The 24,847-nt window shown below is 48.2% G+C and overlaps 9 protein-coding genes across 9 annotated transcripts; 2 read left to right on the top strand and 7 right to left on the bottom strand.

Annotated features, from left to right (window-relative positions):
* Nucleotides 1-328: 328 nt before the first annotated feature.
* Nucleotides 329-1,661, top strand: HETIRDRAFT_427371 (uncharacterized protein; the record flags this gene model as incomplete). Its single annotated transcript, XM_009548544.1, has 4 exons — nt 329-598; nt 667-1,108; nt 1,173-1,453; nt 1,518-1,661. 4 exons carry the CDS (start codon nt 329-331, stop codon nt 1,659-1,661), a joined length of 1,137 nt encoding a protein of 378 aa, XP_009546839.1.
* Nucleotides 1,662-2,369: 708 nt separating this feature from the next.
* On the bottom strand, nt 2,370-4,089 carry HETIRDRAFT_168744 (MFS monocarboxylate transporter; the record flags this gene model as incomplete). Its single annotated transcript, XM_009548543.1, has 6 exons — nt 2,370-2,529; nt 2,632-3,043; nt 3,108-3,344; nt 3,411-3,499; nt 3,552-3,715; nt 3,766-4,089. 6 exons carry the CDS (start codon nt 4,087-4,089, stop codon nt 2,370-2,372), a joined length of 1,386 nt encoding a protein of 461 aa, XP_009546838.1.
* Nucleotides 4,090-10,717: 6,628 nt separating this feature from the next.
* Nucleotides 10,718-11,671, bottom strand: HETIRDRAFT_409786 (uncharacterized protein). Its single transcript, XM_009548542.1, has 5 exons — nt 11,634-11,671; nt 11,110-11,581; nt 11,024-11,037; nt 10,885-10,959; nt 10,718-10,827 (listed from the first exon to the last, which is right to left on the bottom strand). The coding sequence occupies exons 1-4, from the start codon at nt 11,647-11,649 to the stop codon at nt 10,952-10,954; spliced, it is 510 nt and encodes a 169-aa protein (XP_009546837.1). The 5' UTR covers nt 11,650-11,671; the 3' UTR covers nt 10,718-10,827; nt 10,885-10,951.
* A 1,239-nt stretch (nt 11,672-12,910) lies between these two features.
* On the bottom strand, nt 12,911-14,130 carry HETIRDRAFT_46334 (uncharacterized protein; the record flags this gene model as incomplete). Its single annotated transcript, XM_009547525.1, has 2 exons — nt 12,911-13,168; nt 13,255-14,130. Coding segments are annotated over 2 exons (1,134 nt in total), but the record flags the coding sequence as incomplete, so codon positions are not given.
* An 810-nt stretch (nt 14,131-14,940) lies between these two features.
* Nucleotides 14,941-15,372, bottom strand: HETIRDRAFT_418228 (uncharacterized protein; the record flags this gene model as incomplete). Its single annotated transcript, XM_009548541.1, has 3 exons — nt 14,941-15,135; nt 15,191-15,225; nt 15,285-15,372. 3 exons carry the CDS (start codon nt 15,370-15,372, stop codon nt 14,941-14,943), a joined length of 318 nt encoding a protein of 105 aa, XP_009546836.1.
* A 1,624-nt stretch (nt 15,373-16,996) lies between these two features.
* On the bottom strand, nt 16,997-17,714 carry HETIRDRAFT_418227 (uncharacterized protein; the record flags this gene model as incomplete). The annotated part of the gene is made up of 6 exons (XM_009548540.1): nt 16,997-17,098; nt 17,150-17,202; nt 17,253-17,373; nt 17,430-17,501; nt 17,566-17,625; nt 17,691-17,714. 6 exons carry the CDS (start codon nt 17,712-17,714, stop codon nt 16,997-16,999), a joined length of 432 nt encoding a protein of 143 aa, XP_009546835.1.
* A 409-nt stretch (nt 17,715-18,123) lies between these two features.
* On the bottom strand, nt 18,124-19,861 carry HETIRDRAFT_318381 (uncharacterized protein; the record flags this gene model as incomplete). The annotated part of the gene is made up of 6 exons (XM_009548539.1): nt 18,124-18,159; nt 18,221-18,569; nt 18,636-19,292; nt 19,344-19,544; nt 19,606-19,724; nt 19,793-19,861. The coding sequence occupies 6 exons, from the start codon at nt 19,859-19,861 to the stop codon at nt 18,124-18,126; spliced, it is 1,431 nt and encodes a 476-aa protein (XP_009546834.1).
* A 560-nt stretch (nt 19,862-20,421) lies between these two features.
* On the bottom strand, nt 20,422-20,880 carry HETIRDRAFT_427367 (uncharacterized protein; the record flags this gene model as incomplete). The annotated part of the gene is made up of 3 exons (XM_009548538.1): nt 20,422-20,456; nt 20,513-20,740; nt 20,829-20,880. The coding sequence occupies 3 exons, from the start codon at nt 20,878-20,880 to the stop codon at nt 20,422-20,424; spliced, it is 315 nt and encodes a 104-aa protein (XP_009546833.1).
* Nucleotides 20,881-21,578: 698 nt separating this feature from the next.
* Nucleotides 21,579-24,839, top strand: HETIRDRAFT_440247 (serine protease S53). Its single transcript, XM_009548537.1, has 17 exons — nt 21,579-21,630; nt 21,693-22,428; nt 22,491-22,778; nt 22,838-22,889; nt 22,945-23,000; nt 23,056-23,181; nt 23,237-23,313; nt 23,366-23,405; nt 23,469-23,669; nt 23,728-24,019; nt 24,078-24,094; nt 24,156-24,269; nt 24,328-24,344; nt 24,397-24,460; nt 24,513-24,531; nt 24,581-24,606; nt 24,658-24,839. Exons 2-17 carry the CDS (start codon nt 21,963-21,965, stop codon nt 24,711-24,713), a joined length of 1,911 nt encoding a protein of 636 aa, XP_009546832.1. The 5' UTR covers nt 21,579-21,630; nt 21,693-21,962; the 3' UTR covers nt 24,714-24,839.
* Nucleotides 24,840-24,847: the final 8 nt, after the last annotated feature.

The following is a 24,847-nucleotide window of genomic DNA, read 5'->3' as shown; positions in this document are numbered from 1 at the left end:
GACTAGCTCATGTATATTTTCCATGCGCTGTATCTAGGATCATGCGTGACCTTCGACACAGAGGTACGAGCGATTTTATTTATTGAACCCACGATCAGGGACTGACTCTACCTGAAACCGACAAGCGTATTTTGCTCAGTAAGCTCCAGAGCTAATCTGACCTATCCAGTAGCGTGATTTTATCAGCGTTGACGTTCAGCTTCCGTCTCGTTGATTGGTAACGCTTCCTTCCTCGAATGCTTACTAACTTCACGAGTCTCTGAGCTTGACTCGATGGTCCTATATAAAGCGAATGGAATGAGGGTTTGCTTCACAACCTTGTACAATCATGCCGTCGTCCCAGCTAGCACAACTTTTCCAGCCTATCAAGATTGGCTCCATCACTCTCCAACATCGTGTCGTACTGGCTCCCCTCACGCGCTTGAGAGTCAACTCCCGGCATGAACTTGGCGTTACCGCAGAGGAATACTATTCTCAACGTGCGAGTGTCCCAGGAACATTGCTTATCAGTGAAGGGACAGCGATAGCCCCCAAGGCCGGCGGCTTCCCAAACATTCCTGGTATATGGAGTGACGAGCAGATCACAAGATGGAAGAAAGTAAGACTACAGTGTCGAAATCTGTTTTGCATGACCTGACTTCTATGGCTTTTCGTCGGATCCGACAGGTCGTTGAAGCAGTTCACGCGAAGGGTTCATTCATCTTTATTCAAGTCGCCGCCTTGGGGCGTGGAGCTGATTATTCGGTATTGAAGTCAGACGACCTGAGCTTCCCATATATCAGCGCTGGCGATGTACCACTCAAAGGTCGCGACCACGAACCGCCCCGCCCTTTGACTGTGCCCGAAATCAAGGAATACGTCCAGATTTTTGCGAAAGCCTCTTCCGACGCCGTTCACAGGGCTGGCTTCGATGGCGTTGAAATTCACGGCGCGAATGGGTATTTGATCGACCAATTCTTGCAGACAAATGCGAATAACCGCACGGATGAATACGGCGGCTCTGTAGAAAACCGAATCAGGTTTTCTCTCGAAATTGTGGAGGCTGTCGCTGCAGTCATCGGCCAAGAGAAGGTTGGTTTCCGAATCAGCCCATGGTCAGATTTCCAAGGTCAGTAGGCTCGCCCTTTGAGTCGAGTCTGTTTGTGTGTTAAGCTCTTGTCCGATGCTACTAGAGATGCGCATGCCAGACCCGATCCCGACGTTCAGCGCGCTGGCCACCCGCCTTCGCGATTCTTATCCTGATCTCGCCTTCCTTCATGTCGTTGAACCTCGCATAGCGGGCGGTCTGGATTCGACGGCACCAGTAGATGATGAAGAGAGCAACGACTTCCTGCGCGAGATCTGGGGCACAAAACCGTATCTTGCGGCGGGCGGTTTTACCAGGGACACGGCCATCGAGACGGTCGAACAGAAGGGTGGTCTGGTGGTCTTCGGAAGACACTTCATCTCCAATGTGCGTTTCAACCTTTTTGTTCCCACATTCGCTCGAGCTGACGATCTCGCGCATCTATGCACAGCCTGATCTTCCAACTCGGCTGTTGAAGGGGATACCCTTAACACCATACGATCGCTCAACGTTCTATACGCCGGACGGTGTCAAGGGCTACACGGATTATCCCTTTGCGGCGGAACCACTCGAAGCAGCGAAAGTTGCCGCTTGATTTTGCTGTATTTATAGATCGTATGAAGGATATATCTATTTTGCATTTGTCAGGACCCGGAAGAAATGCGAGCAGCGTCTGTACAGCATCTCCCGAGCTGAGTACTCGGAAATAGTACGCGATGTTCAAGCCTGTACCTCCCAGGACCATGTATGGCGACATTCCTTGGCATCGCCCCCAAAGGCGATACGTATCGCCGGAAGTGGTAAATGAAGAAGCAAGCCTCGAATGGAATAAGGTGTGATACCTCTCGATCGCGGTAACGAAAGTAGTTTGAAATCGCCGGACATGCCACTCATCAAATCACCTTGACTCACTGCTCAGGACGTTGCGGCTCTCGACGCTACATGAGCTTCATACTTGCTGCTTGTCATTCAAGTAGACGGTCATGTAAATGCTGCTTGATGGAGGTTTGGCATGGGTATAGCGTTTGGCTGCTATTATGATCGATTTATGATCGTGGTCTAGGAGATGGGAACGGATTAGCACATGGGACAGCCATATATCAGGGTATATGCGCTCGACAATAGAGGATAGATGGTAATGACATAAATAATCGTGGTAGATACTAGGAATTGAAGGCGAGTGGATGGTGTGGAAAGTTCGATTGGGTATGGAATAACAAGGGGAAAATGTCCTGCCTTTACTTACCACCAACGTCAACTTCTATTGATGTCATCTTTATCCCAATCTATGTCATTTGTACAACTACACCTTCTCCCATAGTTGCCTGTTGACAGTGAAACGAGAGCCCAAGATGAACAAAGAGCCGGCGACCATCGCAGAGCCCGCCACCACGATCATGTCGGCATATGAGCCGTGATCGTGTGCAAGAAGCGCGCCAGCAGCAGGGCCGCCTAGTAGAGAGCTGCAGGGGCAGGCACGATCCGGTCCGATTCAACAGCAATCAAAAGAGAGAACAATAAACTGGATGTAAAGGGGCCACGCAAAGCAAAATGATTTTACGCACGGAATAGATATCACGGTGTACAACATCCCCATTCTTGTGCCGATGAGAGTCACGTCCGATATTCGCGCAACACACGGGGGTACGACGGCGATGACGCCTCCGCTGAAAAAGCCATACAACACAGTGAACGCAATCACTAGTGGCTGAAACCCTGCGCCCTGCTGCGCTGGAAGCCAGAGGACGAAGCAGAAGAGGCCGGAGAGAAACGCGCAAGGGAAAAGTGTATTGTACGGCCCTAGAATATCGGCGATGAGAGGGGGGATGGTGCGTCCGAGAACAGAAGCGGCATTTAGAACGGCCAGTGGAGTCGAGATGGATGCGTGGGGAGGTGAGGCGCGGTTGACGGCAGGGCCGAGGTCATCGGAGAACGATTCAGCGTAAGATGATATGTAGAAGTATGGAATAAAAAGACCTGTAAACATGTGTGTGTTAACTACCACGTTCTATGCTCCTCGCACACTGAACCTAAGCCTTACCAAAACAGACAAGCGCTGAGCCTACGGCGAGCAACACAAATCGTATGTCTCGGAGAGCAGGATAGTCGAGCCAACTATCAGACGTGCGAAAAGGCCGTGGATCGGGCGCTCGACGTGTGATGAGTAGAAGTGAAAGGACACAGCAGGCGAGCGTGATGAATCCTATGACCCGCACTGTCCATGCGAATCCAAGAGAATGGAAGAGACGGGGAAGGATGATTGGGAAGACTGTGCCGCCTATTTCGGATTCGCAGAGAGTGCGGAGTCAAGTGACATGAGAGCAAAACAACACGTGAGTCTCACCGACACCTGAGCCGGCAGAAGCAACTCCTATCGCAGTCGCTCGATATTTTGTAAAATGGGTCGCAATGGATGCTAAGGATACATAAAACCTGAACTTGCCTCAATGGAACGCCAAAGATTTTGATGCTGGCAATGACTTACATCATGCCTACTCCCAAGCTAAGCAGAATACCCTGACCTAGCATGTACTGATAATATTGCGTGGATAGACTAGTCATCATGATGCTGAAGACAAGGACGATCGAGCCCACGATGAGGACAGGACGTGGGCCGTGTTTGTCGAATGCGTGTCCTACAAATGTTCCCTAAGAAGATGTGAGAAGTGCAGACAAGACATCGAAGGAAGGACACACACGGAGAAAAAGAACACCCAAAGTTGTAGAGATCCTATCCAAGAGATAGTAGATGGATGAAGATGGCTCAGTTGGTGCGTGGCGTACCACGCCTGAAACGTGCCAAACGCGTTCAGCTGTCCGAAAGAGCAGAAAAGCGCGATGAAACCGCCCAATACAGTCAACCACGCTCGCACCCCACCATCCACAGAATCGGAGTGTTCGTGCTGGTCAAGACTCCTTTTCAAAGAGGGATCAATTCGAGGCGATGCGGGAGCTGGCTCAGCAACAGGACCCTTCTCGGGCTCGGGGTATTCCTGAAGCGTTGCCTCGCTGTACCTGTTCATGGTGTGGGCACCAGGGGTGTCAGTGCGTAGGGGCAGGACACAACTAGCGCTGAACGTCACAAGGAGGGGCGCAGCTTAAAAGGAGAATGAAGAAGGGTAGATTAAAAGATCAAGATATCTAGGAAATTTTGCTTTATACTTGGAAGTGATCAGGCATGACATGCCGCGATGCACGTAAACGCTTGAGCTCCGCTGGTGCCGGTGGGTATCATCGAAAGTTTGACGTGGTGACGGCTAAATCAATCTAAGAATGTTGCGCACTTATAGTTTTTGTAGGATCATTACACTCAGCGCTACTGAGATGATTGACAGATCAGAGTCAGTGGTGCCATTTGAGGAGGAAAACCGAGGACAGAAGCGTCGTCGTGCTGAGAGATGCAGAGAAGCAGAAGGGTAGGGCCGCACATGGCGGTGATTAGAAGTCAAACAAGCTGCAGGGGAGTCGTGATGTCGGGGTCGCTACATAACGTGTGCAGTGCCGCAATTCTGCGTGGGATGCACAGGCTAGTAGTAAGGAACAGCCGCAGAAGACAGCAGTATTTCCTTTCCAGACGACGGAACAGGACCGTGGAAATATGGAGACGCCGCTGCTCTCGCTCCAAGATGTCACCGTGCGCTCAGCAGGTGAAGTAAGTATAAATTACATTTCAAAGGAGAAAACGAAGAAATCATACGGATCTAGACCATTGATGTACTTGTACTGCGGCTGTTACTTGTCACTCAAGTGTTAAGTAGTGAGGGGACGATCTACGATGAAGCAGAAGCCATAGTAAAGGGAGAGTGGGAGAGTGGGGGAGCAGTGATTCAAAAGATATATGCATTTTTTTGCAGCTGGATGTGGCCTGGAAAAGCAAGTATTGACTAGGGTTCCATGAGTAATTCACAGAGCATTTCTAACATTTGTTAATAACAAAACCTCCCCAGAGGATTTATTAACATGTGTTAATAATAAATCAAAAAAATTATGAATCATGAATTTAAAAATATGTAAAAAAGCGATTTATTTACATGTAAGAAATTAAAGTGATGTTAATAATTCAGAATCACCAATCCCAGTTAATTTGTAAGGCAGGGATGGAAGGAGGAATAACTAGGGGGGAAGGGGAAGTTGCCAATGATAAATCTCTTGGGGTGTTAGAGAGAAGATCAATGAATACCTCCTCATGAATGTCAAACTCCTTTACAATCTTGAGCATGGATACCCAGCACAGAAATGCTGCCTTTGGGCTATTAGCATTGTCAGTTTCTAAGTCATTCATTAGGGAAAAGCTCTATATTTAATTAACCATAGTTAAACATAAATATAGCTAGATTTCTACCAATTACTATCAAGGATTTTTAGCTTACCCCCCCTCTAATCCTAAAATTATAAGATCTAATTAGAGCTGATTAAAGCTAATTTATTATATGGATTTTTGGAAAAATATCAACCAACACACTTCTATGGTTTCTCTACTACTACTACACCTTCAATCATAGAGTATTTATAGAGCTTACTAATCAAACTAAAGTCACACCTTATGGTAAACTTGCCCATCACTAGAATTAAACCAACAACCTCATGCTTGCATACCCCAGACTAGTGCTCTAAACTACTAAGCCACAAGGTCTAAATTATATACCTGGTAACCTAAATATAACGATATAAATAAGGCAATCTCAATATTTCTGATTTTCTTACACATTCATCTTTCATCTATTTAATATATAAAGGGGTCAATAAATACCTTAAAAATCAGGGCTTTTGACATTTGAATTTAGACACTAGGTAATAATATGGTAAACTAATTGAAAATAAAGAATACAGTAAAAAAAAGATTGTAGCACTTACACAATTTGGATTTGAAATGTGTAAAATTATAATTGGATTGTAGATTCCAATGGGACTATAGTAGTATAGACAATGTCACCTTTACTTGCAGATTTGATTATAAAGTTGATTATGGATAACATATTTTGATTAGCTCAGATTAGTATTTTAAATTATTAGATCTAATCAAAAGAGGAGGTTCTTCCAGATGTTGTCAGTGTCAGAGTTATTGAGTGGTAGAGCACCATGATTGAAGCACAAGCAAGGGACATACCTACATATATATGCTATACCACTATTCTATGACAGTCATATCTATTAGCTGCTATGCTCACTGCCTTCCTCTCAGTGCCAAGTTAAATCATGTGAACTTTGAGCCTGTTTACTTATTTGGCATTAAGTTTATAAGAATTAAGAAGATTCTTTTGGTGAATACCTAGAAATAAGAAGGAAGAAGTTAGTGAATAAGCAAAGCCAAAGACAAGCTATAATGCACTATAAAAACATTGGCTTCCAAGTCCACAAGAAACTGCTGCTACTAGCCCAATATGTTGCCGTCCTATATAGGCTTGGCCTTATTGAAAGGGGCTTTCTTATACTAGTAAGAGTCTAGTTGCAAGTGGAATTTTATAATGGCAAGCATAGTGCCATGCTTCTTGAGGATAGAATAAGTGGATTCTAGATTGGTATATATCCAATCTACTATAGGTTTGAGCATTTTGTTATGGAGGAATATCTTTATATGGTTGAATAGTCAAGGACAGGACATCATGAGATCCGAGCTTGTTACAGCTTTATAAGGGCCATAATAAAGCTGGCATTATTGGGCTTAGTGAATATGGTATGCCCTGGTATACTGGTAAGTTGTCAAAGGATGCCTTGGATATATCAAACTAATTGGCATGACAATCTGAAGCTGTTTGTTAGTTCCTCTCCTCTAAGTAAACTACTCTTAGACAAAACTTGATATTTTTAGACATATTGCAATTAACCACTAATTTTTCAATCTTATATCTTGTTTCTTGATGTCTTGACTCTCTTGTGTATATACTCTTTTGTCTGTTTCATTCCATTTATACCTTTTATACCCATTTACAATTTCTTATATTTCTTACATACATTTTTGGACCCCCTGAAGAGACCATGTTAATAACATCATTTATTTATATGTAAGTTAATTTGATATTACCTATGAAACCCTAGTATTGACTAGTCTACATCCAAACCACAAAACCTTGTAGATAGTAGGCATTTAAGCTGGAATTTGATATCTTTTGAAACTCAGCTTGTTCATGTGCAAGGTAGCTCATGTACCAGTCAAGAGAAAGCTCAAAATATAATTTATGGGTAGTCCTGATATGCAAGAACAGATTAAATATCTTTAGAAAGGTAAAAGAGACCCAAAACAATAGTGAAATCAAAAATTTGAGCACAATAGATGTTGTTTTTGGCAGGACTTGAGCCAAAAACCAGAGCAAAATAATAGCATCTGCACCAACTCACCTATCACACCAAACAAAAGCTTGCTCAGTAGGCACTATTCATGTAGTTGGTAAGCTTTACCCACCTATGAGTCAGGTTGGGTGACACATGACCCGCAAAATCCATCATTTTAGAGTGGCTAAAGCCGAAATGCGGACTACCCGCAAGGATTCATCATTTGGAAGCAGACCTTAACATAGAAAGACTGTAATCTTCTGTGTTGGTCGGCCACGGAGACTAAGTATTGACGACATGACCGCACCGGCAGGAGCTGCAGACGGGAAAGGAATACAGTTCCCACGATGACGAACTTGAACCTCACGGCTCCGCTGCTTTATCTCTGTCACTGTGCGTCGAGAATAGCGCACGAAAGTGCCCTCGCAAGGATGGCATTTCTAATCCTTAAGATACAATACCAACAGGGCAGCCTACTGGAGACTCTCTCAGCTGGAGGATGGTCGGGAATCAGAATGTAAACGATTCGCAGCCTTCTAATGTCGAGTTGCTGAATTTACAGGAAGAACGACACAAGACCGACTTGGACCACCCTCACTGTGGCGGCCGAAGGAAGGCGACTTGATGAGTCTTCACTGCTATCAAGCTTTGACAGGTGCCTGAAGTATGCTCCCATCTCAATAAAGTCAAGCACGAGTGCTACGCATCGGAGACTCACTTGTTGATTCTTCCTCTTCTTTTTGACACCCTTTCCCGCGCCGCTGTATCCAGTCAGCTGTGCAAGCCCAGTGACACTAATCGAGCAATGGAGTCAGTTACCGCTTCTTGTGAGATAGTGGCCACCTTCATACTTCGGCGCTCACCTAACCTATGATACTTCGTGACAGGATTTGGTGTTGAACGCGATTTCTTTTTTCCTAACTGGTGATGTCACTTGATGGTTCAAAGTGCTATTGTCATATCAAGGTTCTGCCGGCACAGTGGACCATGGGACGCTCAACTCGGTCGAAACCTCGTTATAATTGACTCATGAGTTTCATTGCGTACGAAGTGCTTGAGTTAGGCTGCAGCAAGCAAGGGACCTAGGGCTCCGCCTGCACGTGCGCCATCCAATATGACTTCCGGTCTGCTACTCCCCTGTCCACTCGTCCACGCTTGATGTGTGACCGCAGATAGCTTTGATCACAAGACGCTTAGGTTTCGGGGACCCATACAAGAAGCTGTTTCCACCATAGTGGGGTCGTTCACACTGCTCGAGCAGGCATTCAATAGTTTGTGGATTGGTTCAAAGGATCAGCCGATGTGTACATCTCTATTTTCAGTTTCGCCTGTGAGCCCTATTCAACTGTCTTGTCCGAGCGTTCACACTCGATGGAAACCTCCAAAGCCCCCTTACAATAGTCCCAGCCGCTGCGGTGGAAAACAAAACAGAATGCGGGACGCTACATGGTACTACTCAAATGAAACACTCCCTTTGTCCTTTTGATCCAAGTCAGCCACAACGAGAGTGGTTGTCGCCAAACATGCACCTTATTTGTCAAGAGATGTGTCGAAAAAGCGCTCCGCCAGTTGCCATCTCCGCATGACGAAGGTCAGGTGGCCTCTCATCCAGTCATATCTATTGCCTGTTCCTCTCACAGCAACCTTTTTGTACATCTATGCCCAATTAGCTCGGAGCTAGTAACAGCTAGATAAGCCTGGCGACGGTTCGCGATCGGTGGGAGTGCAAGAAGTCGCGTACAGGAGCACCGGGATGCATACGGGGTTTCAATTATCGTCATTCACGCGATGGAGCTTATGGATGTTCTGGCGTAATTTTTATTCCTGTATACAAATCCATATCCAACTACATATGTACGAAAGTATGATCAGGCTACATCAGTTGAGGCGTGTTGTCCTTATCCGAACGTATGATAATACATAGGTACGTACTGTTTAGTAGACTTCTGCCTAATACAAGCAAACCTTCTCCACGGCTATGACAACATTCCACGGAAGTGAACAAATTCGACGATTATACGTGGCTTTGACCATATCAGTCAGTGCCAGAGTTACTTCTCGGAAGCAGCAATGCAAAGGGAAGCTGAGCTATCCTAGGACCTCAGGAGCGAGCTAGATACACCGTCTAACATATGGTGTGAACCTGTATGCAAAAGATAAGAAAGATGGCATGCCACAACGGTTCAATCCATCGCGAAAAGTGATTGACGACCCTTACCCTACTATTTCGGCTATGATCACAGTCACTTACACCAGCCTTGACACAGCGGTGGGAACGACTCCGAAATCATAACGAATAGCAGAGTAAGTGACGTGAGAGTCCTGATCACTAAAGAGGAAACATATTAGCGACAGGTGTCACTGTGAAGGTGGGGACATGGGGGAGCGGTTGCACCGAACGGTGTGCCTTCAACTCTCTAACCACGACATCTTTTATACCGGAGGCTCGTACAAGAGCGCCTGTTGAACTCGCCAAGGACGGGCAAGAGACAGTGATGAACTGTCCGGATTGTCGGAGCCTGTTTAGGATCACAAAGCTAACGGGCCGTAAGATTCGTCACCGCACAGAAGCCCCACAAGCCAATCGGAGGCTGTTCTAAGGGAGGGGCTGTACGGGAAAACACACCTATTTGTTTTTCAGGTTGTGCCACAAGTGAGTAAGGACTTGTTACATTAGCATATCGCACAATAATCATCCATCGATCGATAGCGGCGCAAAGGCGCATATCATCTCAACACGCCTTCATCCCAGGCACTGGAGTGGCAAAGCCGAGGCATTGTAGATGATCCATCTAGCAATTGGACTTCTCGGAGGCTTAAAACAGAACAACTCTCTTTGTGTAAGGCTAGCAACGGAGACTAGTCTCGGAGCATAAATGAGCTTGGATGAATACGAAACAGAGGGTGCTCACAGATCCGGTTGCGGCGTGATAAGAAAACGTGATCCGCCTTCTCATCATGATGATATTAGAATATAAGCCTTGACATTGGGCGATTGGATTTGTAGGCGCAGCCATATCACCTGCTCTCACTCATGACCTTCATTTTGGAGAGAGGTATGGAATGTATCATCGGTCTAGAGGGAACGACTTTCACATCACACGTGTATGTGTGTTGGTTATGCACTATATTAACCTAGAGGCATGGAGCTGAAAAAGAATTATCAGTGTTTGCGAAATTGTAGTAAGTCCTGAGGAATGCGTTACCTCGAGGCCGGAACACCGATCCGAATGGATCGAGCAATAAAGTATACACAGTCATCATACAAAAAGAACATGCGGGCTGCATAACATGTCGCATTGGTGGCCGCGAAGATCTGCGATGCTTGTTCGAAGCTTCACCTGTGGGTGATCGTGATATATAGTGATATACACGGCGAAGCGCTGGAAAAACGTGCTTCCTCGCGGGATGTTGCCTTCTCCATTGGCATGCCACCAGTGGGAAGACATCTCAGAAACGGACCACTGGAGTGATGTGGTTACATTTTCGATCTATATCAAGCCATCAAAAAGTGGATCGAGTGATTCTGTAGCGGGGCCATGACCCACATCGTGTAGGTGCTTGATTTTGTGAGGGCAACGGAAGAAGGCTGAAGATATAGTTTGACCTTGTGCCCTATCTGGCTGTTCATCGGCAGCGGAGAGCATAGTCAGCATACTATCGGATCAACGCTCGTGTGGCACGTACCAGATCTCCAATACCTTACACGGTGTATGAGAGAACGGAAGTGATACTCATAGACCAAAAGAAATCAAATGACATATGACACGTACCACGGAGAGGGGATCTCCCGCTCAATTTTCATCCGAACGTACTTCACCTCGTCCTTCCAAAACTCTGCGCCAAACGGCACCAAACCCCTCTTGCTGTACCAATCTAAAGCTGTTACTCTCACATCATACCATACGAATCGGGCATCCAGTTTGGACCATGCGTACTGTATCGAGTGCTCCAATAGCGCAGTTCCTATTCCGCGACCTTGATAAGAGTTATCGCAAGCGAGCTTGCGGATCCGTATTGCGGATTCATCTGCGCCACTGTTCTCCTCCAGCGAAGGAACATTCTCTTTGAACAAAGAGATCACGGCAGTCGGGGCGGACTCCTCATCCAAAAATGCGCCGAAATGAAAACCTCCGTCATCCTCCGGCGGACGGACATGAGCCAGGGGGGCATTAGGCCACAAAATGGTATGACGCAAGGCGATTGTATGGTCTGGCGAAATGAACCGAATATCCACGGGCGTGTCTATAATGAAGATTCGTCAGTTGAGAGTCGAGTACAGTTGGTGCGGACGTACTGTCGTCGATAACCATCAGTACCAAAGCTGAATGTGCTGATGAACGGCACAAACTTTGGAGATCACACGAGTTGGCCGTGGAGCCGACGTTACGGATGGCAGTACTTGTGGTGCTCCGAGGACGACGGTGTGATGGCTGCGATGGGCAAGTCACTTGCACGGTGCTGGCAGGCGCCGGCTGAAGCGCTGATGTTCAAGGCAATCTGATTAGATTTCACATTTCGGTAGCTTTACTTCTCGTGCAGGCACCAGATAATACCAGACTGACTGCATTGAGTGTGAAACCCGACAATTCAGTATAATTACCGTTGTTACGGCAGAACTCCCTAGAATAAAGAGGAATGGCGCTGAAGTGCAAGGTCTCGCACACGTTTCCGCCTCCTCTCAGCCAGCACTGCGTGCACCGCAGGGTTTTTCCCAGGATAAACCGTGGATAAAACCCTAGATATGAATAGAGTTTTTGTTAGCATTTATCCACGGAAACTACCGGAACACAAACTTAAGGTTTGTTCAATATTTTATTATGGAATGTGAATAAATATCAGATAAACCTTAAGTTTTTGTTTCAGTGGGTAAACCAGAACAAAAACTTTATCTATATCCAGGGTTCATCCCGGGAAAACTCCTGCGGTGTACGCAGTGCGGTCTATTTGAACGATCTGATCACGTGGTTATTGAATGCATGTCGTCACAGTGCGTGAATGTGAACAATCTACCGGGATTTGTAGAACACGCCCAACGCAGATGTACCTCGGTTGGCTCTGTTGAGAAATTGTCAGTGCCATTCAGCTGATTTGATGGTTTATGCGATTACAAAGAAGCAGGCAACGTGCGAAGGTATAAGAATTGTAGGAGTGGATGGAGAAGCCTCGGAACGCACCTGTATTAGATCTAGGTTGTCCCCATCGCTTCGGAGATTGGCGTCGTGGTAGGGTTCACAAAAGGGCATCACAGAAGATGAATATAATAGTGCAATCAATGGAATCTGTTCCACGAGGAACGGGTCGGCATGCTTTGGCGTCGACGCACCCATGGCGCATGGAGACTTGGCAGGTTCATGCGTGCACAAACCTTTACCACGATTTTCATCATACGGAATGAAGCATGATGAAGCATGGCCCGATAGAAACAGCAGAGATAGATGGAATTGGAAATGTGAAGGATGCTAATGCTACATGGTTCGCAGCCGAAATTCGAAGCTGCCTTGCCGGGCCCAAACCAAACGTTAATACTATTTCTAGAAGCCTCGAACAGATCACTCACAACTCACAGGGATATTAAGTATCTCTCCATAGGGTATCGAAATTGATCTCTTCATCAGCGACTTGCCATACACCGTCGGCCGCTCGCATGGCCATGGGGTCGAATTCGTGAATAAACACGACAGTCGTAATCGTGGGGCAGTAAAGATTCAACTCTCGAGCGAGCGCCCGCTGAGAAAGAGGTGTAACCGGTGGCGGACTCCAGTCAGATACTTCGAGTTCAACACACTCCAACAAGGACAGACGCCGAAGCTGGCCATAGAATTTGAGCCGCTGTTGAAACGAGTAGAACCGGGGAACGACGGTGGAAACGAAGGGTGAGAATTATGAGGCAATAAACAATAATAGAAATCGCAAACCTCGCGACCGTCTACGGGTAGGACGAACGTCCCCAAATAGCGTATGCTGGGGTTAGGAGAGATCGCATTGACCAATTTGGTCAAAAAATCAAGTGAAAATTGCTCTGTATACGAAGAGTCGGAGATGTTGAGGGAGAGGAGTGATCGTGTAGATAGGCGTAAGTTGGAGATTAGAAGTGACATCTCGGCTCGCCTTGCAGAGAGATCTGAGCGAGAAAAACATGACTTTATATGCGTGATAGGACGACCTGGAGCAAGCACGCCGACAGCTTCCGTAAAGGTACACTCGAGGAACGATAATTTAGGGAGAGTCTCGGCCTGACGAAGAGACCTGGGGGCGAGAGAGAGGTTCGCTGGGGTATCCTCGTTAAAATCTGCGATGTATAGGTCGGTGAGATCGTCTTGAGAAGAAAGAAAGTTGATGAGGTTGTCGTCCCATGCGAGATCGCAATGAAATGACTGAAGTTGAGAGTTACATCCGTTAAGAATCCAAGAATTGCTCGTACTGGTGCCGTTGTCAATATGGATATTAAGGAAGCGCAGGCGTGTGAGTTTTCGGAGAGCGCGCGCCACGGATTCCCAGTAATGATGAGGCAGGGAAGACAAGTCTGAACCTCCACTGCCATTCTCGTCCCGAGCGAAGACGGTGATCGCGATGACCAAGCGCGACAACCGAGGCTGGCCTGCAAGCAGTGCACAGATGGTCATCGTCGAGCTAGGCTCGGACAACTGCAGCGTGTTATACAATGCTCTTTCAGCGGCCGCTTGAAAGCTTTTGGATACCCTGCACAGAGTGCATAGGTCGCGTCTGTTTCCCACATAGCTGGCAATCATGAGATACGCCTCCGGATATAGTTCCATCACCTGGAATGCATAGCACAGGTACTTTGGGAAGCATTCAATATGAAGGGTTTATTAGAGCCAGAGTGAGGGTACTCACAGCGCCAACTGACAACGTCAAAACGTATGAGAATACGTGGGATCGTTTTGGGTGGAGCTGCAACAGGTATATCTTGAGAGCGTATGAGTCGTCAGCAGCAATAGTGCCAACGGAACGACTCACGGATCTGACAATTTATTGGGTTTTGGAGAACAGGTGAAATGAGTGGGAGATGGTGCAATAGCACAAGTGGAGCAGAACGAGGAGCGGTGGAAAGATAGACGGTCCCGTCCATTCTGACATCAGAGCTTTGAGGATTTAGAAAAGACTCCGTCGCGACGGCTACTTTTCGGGTATCAGGAGGATCTCCGGGCAGGGTTCCCATTGCCTTTGATTCTCTCTAAATGAAGGACCAGGAACGGTCGTCAGAGTTTGAAAAGTAGCCTGAAGAAGACATTTCTGACATGGCAGACGCTCAGGAAGACCTTCGCAGTCGCCCACGCGAGCGAGGCGTGGAAAACACGTGGCAACCGGTCTCCTCGGATGCGACTGGACTTGACGACAGAACATTCAAGTTCCAGTATCTACGGCTGTCATCATGTCCTTGTACTTTCTTATGCTTTGCATTTGTACACCTTCAGTTGGTTGCTCTCTACTAACTAGTGAGTATAATAGCGAAAGAGGATTCGGCTGTATTGAGTAACTCACTCGAACAGGCTCCGATCACCGTGCAGCTCTTCATGATTTCGTCCGAGGCCTCTGCATACACATTCCTCGAAGTCGCAGTAACCACAATGTTGATAGTCTCAGTGTATATTTCCTCTCCGGATGGCGTACACATCCCGTGAATTCATACTAGACGAATAACATCGACTAAGTAGACAACCCTGGTAGCCAGAATGTGGAGATATACTTTGACAACACTGCAATGAATCATCGCCAGACTGTTTGGATGTGTAAGTGAACCAGTCTGACGCCTCGGTGTTGATCCGAAGACTGCACTATATTTATGTGAGCGTGAGCAAATATTGCCCCCGCTAGCATACTCTTCGTCACCCTTGTGTAAAATGAGCACTGCATGCACATATGTTCTGTGATAGAACAGACGCAATCAGCGTCTTGTAGAGGAGGTAGAAAAATCATGACGCACCAATGTTCCCAAGCATGTGTCGACGTGAGACGTTGGAGAATTGTTTACATGGCTCGGAGCTCCTACATAGTCGTCCTCGTGCTCGCATTGAAAGGATCAAAGAGTCGGCTATAACTCAACCAGTGCTAGTCGTCGTCATTGACCCCCGAGCTTTCTCCGCTCCCACCAGAGAATGGCGGCAAATCTGTTCTTTGAGGTGAGATATGTTAAATTAGACAGCGATCGAATAGTCCTACCAATGTCCATGGGCTTGGCAATTGTGATTAGTCAGTGGGTCATGTTCATACCAGATTGTCGGGTAGGACATAGTTAGCAGCTTAATATTAGCAATATGAGAGTAGGGGCATGGGTGAACGGATATATAGAAACGCACTCGAAACATAAATTACTGCGATACTGCATACTCAGATTCGGGGTTTCTGCTGGAATTTCTACCGAAGGATTGAGGGGCTTTGCGCCCCCAGTCGATGACGCTGACATTGAAGCACGAGACTACCATCATGAAGATCTATGGTGCTGTCAAACCAATTCTGCATAAAGATCCCCGACCCACCGGCATACTCTCTGCATTGGACCGTGGCTGCTGGTATGAAAGCGGAATACGCAGAATCCTAAATGGCTAGGACGATACTTTTGCAGGAACATCCCACAGTCAGAACGACACCAGATCCGCGGTGGGCTCGCGTGCGAAGAACAGTAGGCTCCTAGAGCCTGTGTGGAATGTATCGTCACTGTAGATAAGGCTCAAGGTACTGGCCGAGTGGGCGGAAGGACCTCGGCGGCGGCGGATAGGTGGGTGAGGGAAGAACTTCGAGGGCTAGAGCCTGCTTCATCCTTATTCAAAGCCGAGGCCGATGGCACAGGTTTCATCGGCGGGATCTAACATCAAGGTTTCATCCGCGTTCATTGTTGCGTACTGATGATTACTTGGCAGCCCCTTCAGTGACAGAAAGTATGAGTTCCTCGCTTTCACAAAAACCTGCGGGAGTTCGTTATCATCGAAGTAGACCGAAAACATTCGTAGACACAGACCTGATTTGACATTGAGACCACCGTCAGCATACGAAAGACAATGTTGGGGGCGGGTCACATTTATTACATGACAGGACTTCTGTACGACGTAATATAATCACGCTATTACCCCACAATGAATCAAAGTACGACCTCTTCCCGGATCGTAGCTTGAACACGATACTTGGCGACAGAGTTCAGATCTGCACGATATACAACCATTCGCAATAGTACATCACAGCGCAGTTGGCTATATGCGACAGCAGGCCGGGCCTAGAAACTTCGATAATTGAAAGGATTGGTGATGTCCTAACCTTGTTCACCTTCGTGGCGCTGCTCATGAATTCACCTTCTTGTAGGTGTTCATTCAAACAAGCCTATGCCCCATGTCGGCCATACAAAATGTGTGTATGACGTAGGCACTGAGGCTCGCAAGTTGCCCTGTCGAATGGAGGAAGTCACTGACGCCGACGGAGTGAATAATTGTGGAGGAGATGTATATAGGGGAGGTATGAGGTGCCGTGAAGTGTCGACAATCGGAGGATGACAGCGACAGCCTTGCTGATATGCTAGTTATGAGTGAGACCTGAATAATTGTGACGCACAGTGACTATGAAGAAAAGAGATGTCCTACAAGTACAACGACAATAATGGATAGCAAAGATACGCCGGGTCGGGACCGGATCGTTTACCAGTTGGTCTCATTCAAGCTTTTCTAGCTCCTCAAGTCGAGACAATACGACGTCCTTGCTTGTTTCCTCGATTTCTCCAGCCAGGAATATCTCGTCGAGAATAGCGTAAACCTGCGGTGGATGCATCTGATGGTCGGCTGACGAGATGAACAGAGGTCATACCTTGTAGAAGTTGAATACAAGATCCAGTTCGCACACGTTGTCAAAAAACGTGTCTGCGATGAATAAGATACATAGCGTCGGAACAGGACGAGGAAATACGCACCGAGTATTTCCACGAACAAGTGAATTGCCTCCAGATATGCAAGCTCATTGTCATTCGCGTCAACGCAGACGCAAAAGAAGAGGCCAGCGTATCTCCGATATACCACCTTATAGTTTCTGAACTATCCGTTTCAAGTATCAGCACAGATAGTCAGTAGAAGGCGAAGGTGATGCATACCTCAACGAAGTTGGACTGATATTTCTGATCTCGCGGCGCGACTAGTCTGTGCACCTCCCCGCGAAGTTTGACCTGTAGCATATAGCGTTAAACGTGAGGCTTCAACTCGACAGTACGCGAGAGCGTATAAGCTCACTTTCTCATCGTCATCATATGGAACGTACCATTTCGACAAGCGTGTCTTCCCTTGGCGGTTCTGCATTTCCAACCATCGGAATCATAGTTCAGAAAGAATCCATAGTCCGAAGAATGAGTACTAGCCTGGACTAAGATGAATCTGATCATGACGGGGAGAAGGGATAGAGAGTACTGTAGTAGATGTGAGCTCGAGGCGGCTCGAAGGGTAGCGGACAGAGAGAGTAAGCAGAAATGCGTAAGCAAATGGCAAGCTTGTTTATTTCAGAGGCTGTTGCCAAACAACACTGGCGGATTTTGGATCCGTCTCAATGTTCCTGATCTCAAAGCGAATGAAACTGATTTATCAGACCTCCGAAGGGCGGTATAAACAGTCGCGAGATCTTCCCATCGATATTCACAGTAGGAGGGCCGAGATTTGGATGCATAAAAACCCGACAAAGCTACGGAAGAACGAATAGAAAGAGAAGAGACTAGACATAAACAAGAACCACAAACGCCGATGTTCTCGTGTATACAGAACCTATAGACAAGGGTGTCATCTTTCAAGACAAGGACATCAGCGCTCGGACATTTGGGCAAGGTAATCAGAGAGCTGTCAACCGTAACCTGTTAGCCCGCCGCGAGACGATTGGGTGCAAAGCAATAACACAGACCTTCAGCGCGTTCGTCCTTATACTCTCTCCGAGGTTCTGAACATCCGGGTTCGCCATGACCCTCGCGAGGGCCTCCTTCGCAGCCGTCTCCAGGCCAGCCAGGCTTCCATCCCCGAGGAGACCACCATCGGCATTGCCCGCGACGAGGTCGTCCTCCTCCTCTCGTCCAAAGTACTGGTTCGACGAGATGGAAGTAGCGCCCTGAAACTGTGAGAGGCGAGCCCGGCTCTCACTCAGTGCGGAGGCGTCGTAATCATTCCTCCCGAAGAACATGTCAGACGATATCGCTTTCTGGCCTCCGAATCGGTCCCGGGCCGTGGTGGGCGCATCGTCTGCTACCATGGACGTGCTGGCATCCCCCATGAATAGCACGTCAGGTATATGGAAGAGGTACATAGTTACGAAATGGACGAACCTGGCCTTGGAAGACGCCGCCGCCGCCGCAGGCACACCACCGAAACCCAACCTTTTCATCCCCATCCCCAGCCGCTCCATATCCTGGCTGCTACCATTCGGCTTTGGTGCAACCTTAGCCACTTCAACTGTCTTCGTCTTCACGCCCACGGTCGCAGCCTTGCTCTTCAGCTCCAGCGCCTCCTTTTCCTTCTTCACCCGTTCCTCCTGTTCCTCTCGTTCCTGGTCATACCCCAGCTGCTTAATCCGCTCAGCCTCCTCCGTCGCTTTCCGCTCGGCTTCAGCAAAATCCACAGGCGCCGCTTTCTTCGCTCCGAGCCCTCCGAGTTTCGATTTCTTCGGCGCAGCGGTCGAGGCGGCGCTAGTGGTGGAGGCAGACGAAGAGAGACGCGAGGCGCCTAGCCTTGCGGGACGACCGACTGAGCTGCCGGTGGAGGTGGAGCGGAGTGAAGAAGAGGTTACGGTGCGTGGTGCGGAGGATGCGGATGCAGCGCGGCCAATGACGGACGGTGCGGCGGGTTTCGAGCTGTTTGCTGCTGGCTTGGGCGATGTTGGTTTATCCCAGGAGGAGAAGAAGTCGTCGTCGCCTCCAGCAGTGCTTTCTGTTGGCGGAGATTTCGCGGTCTCTGCGCCTTCGACCACGATACCCTCTGGATACCTATGAGAAGTCGATGACGTGTTCAGACGGCAGAGAATGATGACCACGTACTTTGCTGCGTCTTCCCGCACTCTCTTAGCTAGCTCCTCTTTGTAGAGGTCGGCGACACGGCTGGTATACTTCTTCTTGACGTCGGATTCACCGAGGAGAGTAGACCCGCCATGGCGGGTAAAGAAGTCTGTTGCCGAGCCGTTCCCGCCTATTTTCATCGTGCGCAGTTGAATGAGCTGCCAGCTATCCAAGTTGGTTGACCTATGCGATAATTGCTTCATATTGAGAGAAATCTGAAACTAGCAATGTCTGCGCTACGTACCTGACGAAACTTATATGAACGCCCATATTCCGATGCACACTGGAGCAGTCGAGACATATGTACACGCCGAACGTAACACTGGACCAAGTCGGGTTACGAGCCTGACAATCAAAGCACATCTTGGCATGCCCGAGGGGTTTAGTATTCGACGCTCGTGGCTGACGATAACGATAGATGTAGAACTCACCTTGTTGCCCTTGCCCGACTTCAACACCTTGAAGACCTGCTCGGTCTCCGCCTTGCTGGGTTCTGCCATTTTTGAGCCAAATTTGTTAGGGTTGTGGCCAGTGAGTTCTGGGATTTATGTCCGTGAAATACTTTGAGAGGCGAATGGGCAGCGGAGAGTGGATGAGACGGATGGGTTGAACAGGCGATGCTGGCAACTGCAGAGTCTACTGGAAATCATGAGCATAATTACATAGAGGGTTTCGGGGGCAAACGTCAACGCATCAGGGGTGGTCGGAGTCTCGATACCATATGGCTTGATGACGGATCGCTCAGTGCAACATGCTCCGTTCCTCGATTCAGTCTGTCGCTGAAAACCGAAAACTTGTTTCATGGTTCATTGATTTTCTTGTTGAACTGTCCACTCCCTTCAACCGGTTGATCTGCAAACTTTCCAGATTTCCCCCACCGGACCCGTTGTTCGGACGTCCAGGTTCGATTAAGAATTACGGATCGTGACGTGAGTACTGTTTCTCTCGATCGACTATTCTACAAGGCTATCGTGTATCTCTTCGCCATTACATCGACCGCATCACCGTTCCAGCTTCATGATATGTTCGATCATTGCGGTTGGGCAGGCCAATTTTGTTCTTAGGCGGTCTTCCCGATGTCATGTTTTGCATTTCCTACAGTCGACAATCTTCCATGACAGCACTTTCATTCATAGGAGAAAATCACGCACCTGATATTTCACGTTGACGGTCTCCCGTTACTGCACCGACGACGGCGTCGATCTTCCCTTCCGCGCGATCGGCCATACCCTGAGCGAATGCTTGCGCTTGCGCCTCGTTGATTTCACGCTCGCCCGCCAAATGTTCCTGCTGCCCGGAAGTCTTCCACGCTGTGGCGCCGGTGTAATTGCCGACCAACTCGACGATGTTGCCCTTGATAGAGTGATATTGGCCTGTCACTTTACTATCGTAAAGAAGTCAATTTCTGGACTAGAAGCGACAATGAGCAATGAGGCTGAGATGATCTCGACTGAGGCTGGGGTGTACTGTCACTGGCGTTATTGCCAGCGGCGTTTGTGCTCTGTTTATCGGAAGGCATGATGGTATGTGTGAGATGGGAGTGAGTTTTTTTAACAGGCTCTGAGTCTCTTGAGAAATAATTCTTGACATCTTGTTCTGTCGTAGTGCCTTTCACTTTATACTGCTCGATTTTGGATATGACATCAGACTTGGTATCATTGCGCGCCTCAACAGTCTCCCTTTGATCAATCCACCTCAGTTATGTGGTGCGCACCAGTGCGCCCCGCGTGCCTCGAGGTCCTGCCCTTCTTTTTATGAAGACTGGCGACGTCATCAGGCCTGTTTACCTTTATTAGGGTCGAAGGCCATCAGTCTCGAATCTTATGACTGTCGTTTCAACATTCGACGTTGAACGTTGAACGTCGGTTGTAAGACTGTTGTAAGTGGCGTGTGCTTAGCATATGGCTGTTGACCACATGTGCATATATGTTATGCATGGTCCAATCATGAACCAATGGTTGAATTGTATTCAGCATGCTCTTCAGACGCCTTCCTTTTCCTAGACTTCTTCGTCAGCGATCCTTCGGCATCAGCTGGTGAGAACAATTCTCAATCTGTTACAGATTTTATTGCCAAGGTGAGAACTACATCCATAGGCCCATCACCGAATCCTGATCAATTCGGCGCCCGTGCGGTATAAATAGACCGCCATATGGACAAGGCCCTAAGATAAGTTGTCTGTGTGGGTTTCTCTTCCTGCCTGAGCTTATGGGGACAGCATCCGTTTCTGTTCGTGTGTTCATGTGTATAGATTGTCTATACAGACCGTGTATGCACTCCGGCTTCATCGTCGTCATTGCTGCCGCGGTTCTCATGAGTACTCCTCTTCAGCGGACAACAGGACAGGCGGCGGCGGCGGCCCGCGAGACTATTACTACGCAGGACCCAAACGACGTACTTCGTAGCTGCGACCAATGCAGCGCGGGCGATAACGACCTCAATGCAGCGCGGGTGATAACAACCTCAATGCAACTATTACGAGAACTTCGCTTTTCGAGTCTCATCTTCACAACTAGTTTCTTTTTTCATTTAAGGCTTCATTCCCACCTGCGAACCCCCACACTCGCTGTCTATTAACCCGACTGTAGCATTGGCGACACGATGCGCTCCTGGTTCTTTCTGTTCGCCCTTTGCTGTGTGCCAGTGTTCGCAGTACCCGCGGCCCGCGACAATCATGTCGTCCACGAACGCCGCGCCGCAGAGCCCAACGAAGACTGGACGCGCACACGCAGGCTGGAAACCAACCGTATCCTACCTCTGCGCATCGGACTAGCCCAGAGCAATCTACACAAACTGGAAGAACTCTTGATGGACGTCTCCCACCCTCACTCTCCTTCGTACGGCAAACACTGGTCGCCCATAGACGTTGTGGATTACTTCGCGCCGAGCAACGAGACGATATCTGCGGTCAAGAACTGGCTGACGAGCTCGGGATTCGAGGACGAGCGTCTGAAATTGTCGCCTAGCAAGAGTTGGGTCACAGTCGATGCGAGCGTTGCCGAAATCGAAGAACTACTCAAGACCGAGTATCATGTCTACACGCACTCTTCTGGAATGGAACAGATCGGTAGATATCCTCATCCTCCCAAGAAGCATGCAAGGAAGCTCACTGAACGCTATCGAATGCAGGATGTCGTTCTTACTCCGTCCCAATTCATGTTCGCGAGCACGTCGATCTCATCAAGCCAACAGTACACTTCACTCAGCATCTCCCACGGGAGTCTGTAACACGCAAACGTGCCAATTCAAGGCTGGGGATGCCTTCGACAAGTACGGGCCCCAAGACGAACGGCGCTAAAGTCACTATCACGCCAGCGTTGGAGAACTGTGACGAGCTGATCACGCCCGACTGCTTGAGAGCCCTTTACTCCGTCGATTATACCCCTGTGGCCACTGCGAAGAACAGTTATGGCATCGGTAAGTATCCATGGTGAAACCACATATTCTGCGGCTGAAATGAGAATAATGGCTTCTAGTTGAATTCACCCCTCAAGCCTTCTTGGCCGGTGATCTGGATTTATTCTTTGCGTCAGTATATTGTGTGCTTCGTTTGCTCCGGGGTTGCACTTACAGGGTCGTCTAGCAACTTTTCCCCGAGTCAAGTCGGAGTGAGGCCGACGCTGATTTCCATCGATGGGGGTACATCTCTTCCTCTTCTCAAATCACAAGCGTGCACTGAACTTTCTTTCTATAGGAGTCGCCCAGACGACAGATCAGAGCTTCGACTTCAACGGAGAGAGCGACCTTGATCTGCAATATGCCATGTCTCTGACGAACCCACAGCCTATCACATTATTACAGACGGGAGATCTGGTGGAAGGTAAGTTGAAGTCATTTGATCTGTAATCGAACACGCTACAATACCGTATGAATAGGTGCATCTTTCAACAACTGGCTGGATGCCGTCGATGGGTCATTTTGCACATTTGAGGGTGGAGATGATCCTACACAGGTCTGCTATTTATTTCTCATACTGCGTGGGTTCACCCTAATCTATGCTCTAGGATGGTATCTACCCGGATCGACTGCGCGGTGGCTTCAAAGGTAGACGGATGACGAAGCAATTTTAGCCAGCCCCTGTCTTGATAATTTTGTGCCTTCCTTCAGGGCCTGAATCCTGTGGGATAATTGCACCTCCCAATGTGGTGTCTGTGTCGTATGGTCAGGACGAAGCAAGCGTCACTGCGGCCTACGCAAACCGTCAGTGTACCGAGTACGGAAAGCTCGGTATGATGGGTACAACAGTGCTCTACAGTTCCGGGGACGACGGCGTCGCTGGAAACAGCGGCCTCTGTCTCAATGCTGCAGGTAACGAGCTACGCCCCTGTCAATTCAAATTAAAGTGTCAATTGAATCATTTTTGCAGGTAAAGCAACGGAAAATGGAAAAAGATTCAATCCGGGCTTCCCGGTCACCTGTCCCTTCATAACGGCGGTCGGTGCTACGCAGGTGAATCCGGGCGCGACCGTAAACGACCCGGAGAGCGCCTGCGAGCAGGTTATTTTCAGCGGGGGAGGCTTCAGCAATATCTTCCCCATGCCGTCGTACCAGGCTGCCGCGGTGACAAGCTTTTTCTCGAATACACCTCCCCCTTTCACATCTGCGCAATTTAACAATAGCAAGAATGTACGGGGATTCCCTGATCTGTCTGCGAACGGGTTTGTCTTTACTGCGGATCCTTCCTGACCTTCATTAACAGCCTCACGCATTTGATAGCGCCAACTACGTGATAGGCAAGTATTCCTGCATTTCTTGAGTTTTCCCAGCCTCTTTGCTTAAGTAGATCATGAATAGGCATCGATGGGGAGTTCGAACTCGTCTTCGGAACGTCGGCGTCTTCTCCCGTAGTTGGATCGTTGATCACTCTCATCAATGATGCGCGGATCGCTGCAGGAAAAGGCCCAGTCGGTGAGCTTTGAAATCGCAATCCCAGTAATCAACCTGCAATCTTACGCGTTGACTGCAGGCTTCATTAACCCTGCGGCATGTTGACCGTCTTGCTCCGAGTGTGCTATCAACTGATTGTCAAATACAGATATACTCCGACAGTTTCGCGAGTGGTTTCAACGATATCACCACAGGCGGTAACCAAGGCTGTGGTGCGTCCTGCGCTGCCTATCCTGTGATTTTCTATCTAATACATCTCATAAGGCACTCCTGGGTTCAATTCGTGAGCCTAATCCCTGTTACCTAAGATGCATCGCTGACAGAACTCACAGCACCCTTGGATGGGACCCTGTCACTGGTTAGTGTTTCTATCATTCATCCGCAAATTTTCCAAGCTGACGTATCTTAGGCGTTGGCACACCCAACCTCACGGCGCTCATGCCGCTTTTCATGGCACTACCATGAACATCTGTTGCGAGTCATAATAAGGTCAATGTGCATTCCCCTTAGGACTGAGAGTCACCCGTGTACATTCTGTATTCTGGGTCCTTTGATATATAAATTCAAGTGTAGAGGATCTTATGATCAATGCGCATTTG

Source organism: Heterobasidion irregulare (genome assembly GCF_000320585.1).
Source record: "Heterobasidion irregulare TC 32-1 unplaced genomic scaffold scaffold_05, whole genome shotgun sequence".
NCBI classification, from domain to species: domain Eukaryota; kingdom Fungi; phylum Basidiomycota; class Agaricomycetes; order Russulales; family Bondarzewiaceae; genus Heterobasidion; species Heterobasidion irregulare.
Note: the sequence above shows the minus strand (reverse complement) of the source record. Positions and strands in the feature narration are given on the sequence as shown.